This window comes from Zosterops lateralis (genome assembly GCF_965231275.1).
Source record: "Zosterops lateralis genome assembly, chromosome: 6".
Lineage (NCBI taxonomy): Eukaryota > Metazoa > Chordata > Aves > Passeriformes > Zosteropidae > Zosterops > Zosterops lateralis.
Window position 1 is genome coordinate 53,708,660 of NC_139761.1, and position 9,852 is coordinate 53,718,511.

General features: G+C 46.5%; 1 protein-coding gene across 1 annotated transcript; it reads left to right on the top strand.

Annotated features, from left to right (window-relative positions):
* Nucleotides 1-5,730: 5,730 nt before the first annotated feature.
* SCT (secretin) lies at nt 5,731-8,647 on the top strand. Its single transcript, XM_083862682.1, has 5 exons — nt 5,731-6,315; nt 7,095-7,199; nt 7,445-7,549; nt 7,755-7,856; nt 8,428-8,647. The coding sequence occupies exons 1-5, from the start codon at nt 6,227-6,229 to the stop codon at nt 8,537-8,539; spliced, it is 513 nt and encodes a 170-aa protein (XP_083718808.1). The 5' UTR covers nt 5,731-6,226; the 3' UTR covers nt 8,540-8,647.
* Nucleotides 8,648-9,852: the final 1,205 nt, after the last annotated feature.

The following is a 9,852-nucleotide window of genomic DNA, read 5'->3' on the forward strand; positions in this document are numbered from 1 at the left end:
CTTCCTTCCTTCCTTCCTTCCTTCCTTCCTTCCTTCCTTCCTTCCTTCCTTCCTTCCTTCCTTCCTTCCTTCCTTCCTTCCTTCCTTCCTTCCTTCCTTCCTTCCTTCCTTCCTTCCTTCCTTCCTTCCTTCCTTCCTTCCTTCCTTCTCCCTCCCTTTCCTCTTCCTTTTTTTCCTCAGTGTGAGCCAAACACCTAATATTTAACCTTTTCCTTCAAAAGAGCTGGGGTTTACTGCAGATGTCACCCAAGGGTTTGGGGTTTGGCAGGAAGCAGATACAACTTTGATCAAAATGACTGAGGGCTGCTCCAGCACAACTCACAGCTCCTGACAAATGTTTTGCTGTCCTTGCCCCTGGATAATGCTGCCAGCCATGGATGTCACCAGCATGTCCAGCACCTTCCCTCCTGACTTCAGACCAAGCAGGCACAACTCCAGGTATGTAACATTTTGTGCTTTTGTCCCTCACATCTGGTTTTCATTTTAAACTGGCGCAAATCTGGAAAAGTGCCACGTTTCAGTCAAACAAAGCAGGGGAGACACACAGGAAATCCAAGCCACCTCAGGAGCAGGTAAAAAAAGAGACACACACATCCTGGATCTACACACATTCTTAGCTAAATTTGCCCCTTTGAGATTGGGGTAAATGTTTTTCTGAGGTTCCATGACCATATGGGACTGTGATTTTCCTTCTTCTTCCAAGCCCACCTGGGCTGCCCTGCTTGTCTTTTCCTTCCATCCCACTCTTCACTCTTGCAGCCAAAATCACGAGATCAGGTGGTAAAGATTAAAACCACTCCTGAAACCATCCTGTGCAAGAAAGGAGCATTTAGGAGGCTAAATCCTCCAATCCCCTTATTCCAATTAGGGTCCTTTCTCTTACAGACCTGGGAGTGATGCAAGGAATCGCCTCCAATCTGCTCTCAGCTGGAGCAGCGTCACCATCATCGCAGTGGCGTGGGCCAGGCTCACCTGCAAACACACCAGAGATAATCCCCACTGCCCACATGGCCTCACACAGACACAGGAAGGGGGAAAAAGGAATGGGGGAGGTAGAAGTTCCTGAACACCCCATAAGCTGATTAAAGGGTATTTTACGTAGGAAGGATTTAGCCATGCAGTTCCTAGTACCATCTGACCTCAATAAATTCCCCTGCCATGGGCTGGTGCTGCCATTGCATGGGGCACAGCCTGTGCTGGGCTCCCCAAAGGTCATCTGCACCTGGACAGCTCCATCAGGACTTGGGACACCTTGTGTGGGTCATTACATGGTCTTCCCATGGCTTTCTTGGCCTGGCTTGACCCTTGTGCATTTTGCCAACCCAAAGCCATGGTGCAAAGCATGGGTGTTAGATTTTGGGATGTGTTTTGGCCAGTCAAGGTGTCTCTAGGAGGAAGAGCAGCTCCAGCAGATCCTGGAGTCTGGATTCTGGACAGGCTGACAAGGATTAGGCAAACTTTATAAGGACTGCCCTGAAATAAAAGCATCCCCAAAGGCTGCATGGGCTTTCCTTGTCCAAGGCAGGAGCAATGATGTCCACATGACAATAGCAGCATTTATCCAGCCTGTTCTTAATGCTCTCTGTAGTGGGACTCTGAATGCATTCCACTGCTTTTCCAGGGAAAAATCTTTTCTGACTTCCTGCATCAATTACTTTGAAGGGTGAACAAGAATTTCTTGCCTACAGAACTCAGAATGAACCCCCAGAGCTCTGAGTGCTGATTTTGGAGAGTCTGCCTGCATCCTCCCAGTGCTGTGGGCCAGGATAGGTAGCTCTGTGATGAAACCCTCTCTTTTCTAAAATGCAGTTTCTTGTCTTTACCTCCAACATCAAAAATGCCAGGTTCACATGTTCTCTCAAATATTGCCAAATCTGAGGCTAAATCATTTAACCTGGTTCTAAGATGCTGCCTTTCACACTGCAGATTTGGTGACCCCCTCCCACTGTAAAGAGGAGGAAAAAGACCTTCCTCAGATCCATTCTCAGCTCAGATGCCTTTGAGACAGAGCAGTAACCAGAGCCTGGATGTTGAAGGGGGGTGACCCCTGTGTTTCATAATCTTTGCTCTCTGTTGGCACGAGGGTGTCCCCAGGCAACAGCGTGGCTACTGGGAATAGCCCTGGCACCCATGGCAACTTGGATTTACTTAATGCATCCCATTACAGGTCTCTCCACACTGGGCACATCAGTCAGTGTCAAGCCTAAGCACAAGTGATTGCACAAAGATGGCTTTATACCTGGCAGCGTCCCCAGGGCAGCTCAGATCCCTTCTCCATCTTGTCTTGCGGCATTTCTCCCTGCTGTCTTCAAGGAGTGTGTGTGCACAGCCTCAGCACTCCTCAGTGTCACCAGTTTGTGGCACTTTGCTAAAATCCTGTCAAACAGTTATGTGCCATGGACAGGTCAGTCAGGGCATCCAGGGGCTGGGATCAGTCCAGCCCTGACTTCCTGTGCCTGTGGCCATGGCAGTGGTACAGGAGCAGGGATCAGGTGAGGCCAGTCATTTTCTCTATCATTCTTAGAGCCAGAAAACAGCTGAAAGCTTTTCTCTGCATAGATAATGAGCTATAGATTCCACCTAAATGGGTGATTTAATCCTGCTTTGTGCCTGCTGGATGTGGGCAAGGGGAATCTCCGCTCCCCAGCTGGGACTTGGGGCATTCACAAAAATGGAGAATGGAAGAAGCAAGGTGAAAATTCACAAATCTCCTTTCAACAGATATTGTTAAGCACGATTCTTTATTACTCCTATTTCCATAATGTCTCCTGATGAGAGTTTGATGTAAATTCTGGTTCAGGAGAATCAGATGTTGTTTCAGGACTGAGGAATTGGTTTGGGCTCTGGTTTATTCAGTTATAAATTTCAGTCACTTCATGGCCCTGAATTTTCTCATCAGGAGCTTCCAGAACTGCACTGGAGCTCAAGCCCATGTTTGTTACCTGCATTAAGTTGCAGCAGTGCTGGTCATGGCCACACCATTTTCTACCTCATCACCTTTTCACTCTGCCCCTGCCGCTGGATGCAAACCCCATTTTTTGTTGCAAAGTAGTTAATCAGGTTACTTATTTCATGTTCTTCCAGTCCCCAGAACCTTTCAGTGTCCTGTTAAACACCCTCTGCTGCCATCGTGGGGCCACTTTGTCATTCCAACCTCTTCTCAGTCCTCATCCAGTCTCACGGCAAACTGAGTTTCCCCAGAGTTTGGAGGCATTTCAAACCCACTGAGGTTGTTTTCAAATGAAGGAAAATCACATTAGTAATTTTTACCTCCTTACATGTTGTTCAGCTTCTTTTGTAAACCTGAAGCTGCCACCACCACTGCAGGCAGAAGCAAAAGGCTGCAGCTGGAGAAAGCAGGTACAGAGAGGAAAGGAAAGTGGTTGGGAAATGCCTGGACCAGAGCAGGTCCCAGATGAGGAAATGGGCTCCCCTGTCCCAGTGCTGACCATGGCATGTCTTGGTGCTCCTGCCCTGGAATGGGACCTGGAGTGTCCTCCCTGTTTTCCCCTGTCCTCATTGCAGGGCTCTGGCTACATCCTGCACTCTCAGGCTGGAGGGCTGAGGTTCTGCTCATTAGGCCCTTGGGTATTTTTCCAAGGAAAAGAAGATGGGGAAAATCTTGTCCCTCCCAGTCCTCTAGTCTTGGGGTCACCTTGTGCTTTTCCAAGGAAGAAGAAAGATAGGTAGTAATACAGCTCCCATTTCTCCACTTGGAATATTAAAAAAAATATTTATGGTGCTTATTTCTTCCAAGCTACTTTATACCATATAAAGAAGGAGAGAAAGGATAATCATATTTTCTTCCTCTATTTCCATGTCACCTTTAGCTGCAGTATTTGAGACCAAACAAACCCCAGCAATGGCAGGGAATAGATTCAGGATGTTTTCCATGCATGTATAAATATGCTGGGTTTTAGATGCTGTGACAGAATTTGTACTGGGCAGACCTTTCCCAGTCGAAACCACAGTTAAAAAGGTGTTGTCCTCTCATGGAAAAGTCGGCCCTGATCCTACTGATCAGGCAATGCTTGTCCTAAAAAAGTGTCACGTCGTTCAGCCAAATCACTGGTACACACAGGGACTCACTGACAGATCCTGGCAATTGCAAACATAGCCCAAGCCAGGATGAAATGACAAGAACAGAAAATTAAGCTCCTATCAAGAGGTAATTAAAGCCAGGAAATAATGATGACAATTGTAGTGAATCAATTGCTACAAGGATGTTTGCCCAACAAATGTCATTATAGGCAGAAGCAGGAATTACTATCCATCAGCAGAAATATTCCATCAAATTGCTGTGAATGACCCGATCAGGTAATTAAAAAGACATTCCAACCCCGCTGCATTATTTGCTGTTAATCATGATTGCTCATATCCATATCTTTACCCAAATAATTGCTTCTGATAAGGCTGCAGATTTATAGGGGTCCCCAGGAGGAGCAGGCAGTGGAGCATCAGCTGTGAGCTGGGAGCAACCAGGGTTGGTGAGTCCAGCTGGGGTGAGTGGGCTCCACGGGCTGCCTTTCCCTCTGTCTCGCTTTGGGGGGTGGATTTCAGACCTCTGTGATGCTTTGCTGAGCCATTGCTCTGAGGCCATCCATGTCCTGGGCAGCAGTGCTGGAATATGGGGGGCTCCTCAGGGCTCCCAGGCTGGTTTGGAGCATAGTTCTTTCAGCTAAAGGTCCCAGCTGGCCAAAGAGTTTGCAGTCACTTAAAACCAGCATCAATGGGGAGGAAATTAAAAGTTTGGAAGTATCCTATGGAGGTTAAACAGCCTTTCAGTGATGACATTGGAGATCTACTTGCTCCTTGTGGTCTGGCTAATTTAAAAAAAAAAAATGCAATCATTGTTTACAGACAGGTGAAGTTCCCCAACAGCCATCACTGCTCCTTGGAACTTCAGCAAGCAAATATGGTCTGCCCAGGGGAGACAAAATTATGTCCAGAAAGAGAAAAGAGAAGTTGATCATGGATTAGCAGCTAGAAAGTTTATGAAGAAAGGGGAAACTCTGGAGCCAGGGATGAGGTTAAAAATGGTCTCTTAAATATGGTTCTCCCAGAGAAATGGCAGCTCAGGGGAGGCCAAATGCTGAGGTGAGATCCTGGGGTCAAGGGATTGTGTGACAGCTGTTGGGCAGATGAAAGGACAGGCTCAGGATTCAAATTGCCCTTGCCCAAGGATGCTCTGGTTTTGGGGCTGTTTTCAGCTCCTTCTGCATCCCAGGACTGTGCAGTCTGCCTTGTTTGGGCTCCAGTAAGATGCTGATCTTTGAAATGTCCTTCTTGATTTACTATTCCATCCCCTCAAAGCTGGATCAGGCAGGAAAACACAACAGTAAAGCTCAAAGTGTGTGTGAGATTAAGCTTATAGTTCCTTCATCCTCTCATCTGTTTGCCCTGCAGCCCCCATTAAATATTTGCCCTGTGGTTTACAGTGAATGAATTTCTGTATAAATTCCTCTCCCTTGTCTTTTCTCCTTGTGCCTCTTCTCATCTTGCAGCACCTCCAGAGCAGCAAACAGTCCCAGAAGGGTGGCTAGAAAGTGTTCAGAATTCTCGGACAGTCCTTTCATGTTCTTTGTACTGTTTAGCTTCAGAATAAAGTAAAAACCAAGTGGGAGGACTTTGATTTGGGATTAGCAAAGTGCTGTCTTGAGAAATTGAAGGACAATGATGAAGGTTTGTTTCTTTGCAGGAGGAAGGCAAAAAATAAAGGAGTGTGTTATAAATTGCAGGTAGAGCTGCTGTGTGATCCTTGAGGAAAGGTAAGCACCTGGGAAAAATAACCTGGGAATAAAGGGGGGGAAAGATGACATAGCTCTTGATAAATAAAATGTACTTATTTTTTTATTTCAGTAAAAAAACAAAATAGGAGGGTCTGCTGTGTCTGCACATCTGTGTAATTAATTTTTCCTTCTTGAAAGGTTAGAGGATAGTGATATGAGCACACACATAAGCCCTTCCTCTATATGAGAATGAATTTTATTTAGCACATGTAATTTTTTTTTTTTTTTTTTTTTTTTTTTTTTTTTTTTTGTCTGAAAGCCCCTTGCAGATGTCTGTAGGTGTTTGTCTCTGCTGGCAGGAAATCCTGTCTTATTTAGTCATAGTGGTGGTGTTTCCACAGCTCTGTCTCTGTGGGGCATATGAACTGCACCAGACACACACCAAGGTCACTTGTCCTGCTGTTCACAAACCTTAATGCTTTATTTCAGGGGAGAACATGGTTTCCATGATAACAACTCTGTGGCAAGTAATTATTCCCATGATTGTCCTGTCCCACTTCTCAGCATCTCTGCCACCCTGGGAGAGGTAAGCATTTCTTGGGACTCTGCTTTCTTTTTCTCTATGGTTTTTGTTCAAAGAGCCTGCTAGCTGAAAATCCAGCCTTTTAGCGGCCTTCCTGAACTTGCATCTGCTTGTTTGTGGATGTTCTTCTTCCCTAAACAGATTTAGTTAAATGAGTGCAAATACTTTAAATGTTTTTTCATGCTTAAGAATGGGAAAGTTATTTTATTTAATTTGGGAGAAAATTTGTGAGCCCAAAACAAAACACAGTTACAAAGACACTTCTGAGTCTATTTTTCTCCTGTGCACTTACACAGCCTGAAAAAGGTGAGAGTTTCTATTTCCAATAGCCTGGTCCCATGAAAACATAATTGGAATGACCAACCCTGTAAGTTCACCAAGTTCACCAAAGGAGTCACCTGCAAGGGCTGGTCATTGCTGCCGTTATCTAAGTGTTCTTCAGCTTTGTGTCTCTGGATATTTGTTTATTACTTCTCCAGCCTCTTCCCCTGCTCTTTTATGCTGAATCAGCAATAACCTCACATTCCTACATCCTTGTGGCAAAGTGATTACATCAGTAAAAGCAAGGGCAGGTGGTTTTCCTGTGTGATGTTTAACAAAGATATTTTTTAAACTCCCTTTTTTTTCCCCTTTTTTTTTGTGAAACTTTGCCAAAGTAGCACAAATCCTTGCCCATGTATGTTCAGGACTCTCTTGCCTTGAGGCAGCAGTGTTCAATGCCTGTTCTTGTGTGGTTTTAAACCATTCCTTTTGAGCCCCCCCTTCGCTGTTCCAACATGCAGGATGGAGCGCCATGCAGACGGGCTCTTCCACAGCGAGCTCAGCAAGATAAACGGCAATGCCTACGTGCAGCAGTTGGTCAAGCACCTGGTGGGCCTCAAGGACAGGTGAGGACCAGCACACCCACCCTCCTGGGGCAGGGAAGTCTCCAGCGGGATGTGGCATTCCCACCCTGAGGGGTGGCCCATGGAGCTGAGCTCTCCAGCTGCACTGGCTGCCCAAGATGATGAGGGGAAGGGGAGGGTATACAGGGTTCCATAGGGGTGGGAGGAGAGGCATTGCTGTGCTCGTGGTTAGTCCTGCTTGCTGTGGCTGGGAGGTGCAGCCACTGTCCCCTGCTGTCCCCACACAGGTCCCAGAGGCACTCGGATGGGCTGTTCACCAGTGAGTACAGCAAGATGAGAGGCAACGCCCAGGTTCAGAAATTCATCCAAAGCCTCATGGGCCGCAAGCGCAGGTGAGAGGAAACCTCTGGTGTCCCAGTCCCCACCCGGGGCTCTCACTGCCACACTGGGCCAGCAGCCTCCACTGAGGCCATGTCTGTGAGCACAGCAGCAGATACAAGACAAGGTGCAAGTGCTGCTCTGCAGTGGTGGTGGTTTGGTTACATAATTGGTGGTTTGGAGTTTTTTATTAATATTCATTTTCTTTATCTAAACCAGCTCTCCTGGCCCGGTCAACACAGACACGCAGGGGAGAGAGGGAGTAAACAACACTGAGGAACTTTGCTTTCTCTGGCTGTACCAGAGCTTTCTGAACACCAGGTAGGTGGGAGAGATTGGTCACCTCTGTAACTCTGAGCCCCACAATACTGAAGCCAAAAGAGGACTTTTATGAACAGCCATAGAAAAGTCAGTTGTTAAAAATAGTAGAACCCAGGGAAGCAAAATAGTATCTTTTCTGAATCATTTCCTAAGAGTTGTCATTCTGGATTAAAGCAATTATTCATCCCATTAGGAAATGTGATCTAATGGTTAAATTTGAAAGAAAGCCTTTGCTACCCTGTCTGGATTCAGCTGCTGATTGAAACACACACCTCAGGATGGGTTGTCCCAGCACCTGGATATTATCTTTTCCTAATGCCCAACAACTTTCCCTTAGACATGTCACTCTTAAATCACTGTAATTGGGAGGAATAAGCTGTCCCTTAGTACCTCTTTATCCACAATGGGGTTGGAAAACCACTGTGCATTTGTAGAGTGCCTGGCAGCAGGGAGCCCTCTATCATAAACTGCTTGGAGTCATCCTTGAATGTCACAAGATGGCCCTGTCACAGTTCCTGCAGTCCACACTCCCAGAAATAATGGAGTATCCCTGATTTTTCCCTTCCCACAGCCGCTCGGACAGAGATGCCAAGGAGGCTGCTGCCATTACCAGCCAGTACATTTGTCCCTTGTCTAAGCAGCTGTTTGCCGACATGAAGGAAGATACAGATGGTTCTGAATGAAGATACAAATGGTTCTGAATGAAGGTGAAAGGAAAGAAACATCCAAGAAGACAGCTTTGCACATGTATGGTCTTGAAAATAAACAGAGAAGCTCTTGCTTAGGAAAAACTCTTGAGATAGGCAAATAAATAAAAATAATCCTGGAAAGCAGTCAAAAACCGATGAAACCTCTGAGATTATCCGAAGTGAAGTGTATGCAGGTGTGTACTGCTGTCAGTAGATGGAGCCTGGGTGAAGCACATCCCTTCCACTGTGTGTTGGCATCTGGCTGCCTGCTCCTGATCCCAAATAAAAATGGTTAGCTGTGCCTGTGCCTTGGTTGCTCTTTGGGAAGCTGGAATAAGGGTGGTTCCGTTACAAGGTCTTGGATTAGAAATGCAGAGGAGGAGCATTTTGCCAGGATTCCCCTACATGAAGCATGGTGGGACACATGGCTGGGATTGGGCAGTGCCTACAGTGCAGTTGTGCACAGAGGTCACAGTCAGGGCTCCATGTAGCAGGAACAAAGCCAGGTGTTAGGTCTTATGGCAACAAAATGTTCTAAGAGCTACACAACAGAGATACTCACTGCAAAAGTTGTTTCCTCTCCATTCTGCCCCTGGAGTTGGTGGCCCAGTTTTGTCAGAGCCAGTTAAAGGAGGTTTATGTGCTGTCCCTGTACCACCCAGGCAGATTGCCCCCCTTTGACGGAACAGCCACGCCAGCTTTCCTGTAAAACCAATGGATTTTGGAGAGCAGCTCTAAAATAAGGATCTTCAGCTGCAATCCTGTGCTGTGCAGCCCTGCCCAGCCCATCCTGCTCCAGCAGCTTGCACCATCTATGATGGACCTGAGATCTGCAAAAGGAGCTGTTCCCACTCAAATGCACACCTAAATTCCCCTACTGAGGAGCTGAGCAAACCTTGGTAGTTGTTCAATTTGGTCCATAGGAAGTCTCTGCTAGGAAAGATTCCTTTTGGAATACTTTTGGAAGGAGTGTTGACAGCCTGGATTTCATTAAGCTGCTAATAACCACCTGGCTGAGGTCCAGCATCTGAGAACTTCCTGAAATCAGAAAGATTTTAAAAGATCAGTGAGAGCAGAGGTCCCCATAAAACTTCAGGAAGATGTTGAGATTCAAATAGTTGAGTATTTCCTCGTGTGGAATCTCCTGTAAGGAGATTCTGGGAAGCATCTCTACAAGGATCAGCCACCGGTAGAAGGAGATACATTTTCCCTACGAAGTTGCTGGGCAATTCCTGGACTGCAGGTGACCCTTGCTGCTGCTGGGATCCACTTGCTCACCTTGTGGGATACAGACTCCATCTCTGGCA

What these genes read in the sequence shown, in the direction of transcription:
- SCT (XM_083862682.1), top strand. Translation starts at nt 6,227, where the DNA reads ATGGTTTCCATGATAACAACTCTGTGGCAAGTAATTATTCCCATGATT. An exon ending in TCTCTGCCACCCTGGGAGAG is followed by an intron (nt 6,316 to 7,094) that starts GTAAGCATTTCT and finishes TCCAACATGCAG; the next exon opens with GATGGAGCGCCATGCAGACG. An exon ending in CTCATGGGCCGCAAGCGCAG is followed by an intron (nt 7,550 to 7,754) that starts GTGAGAGGAAAC and finishes TATCTAAACCAG; the next exon opens with CTCTCCTGGCCCGGTCAACA.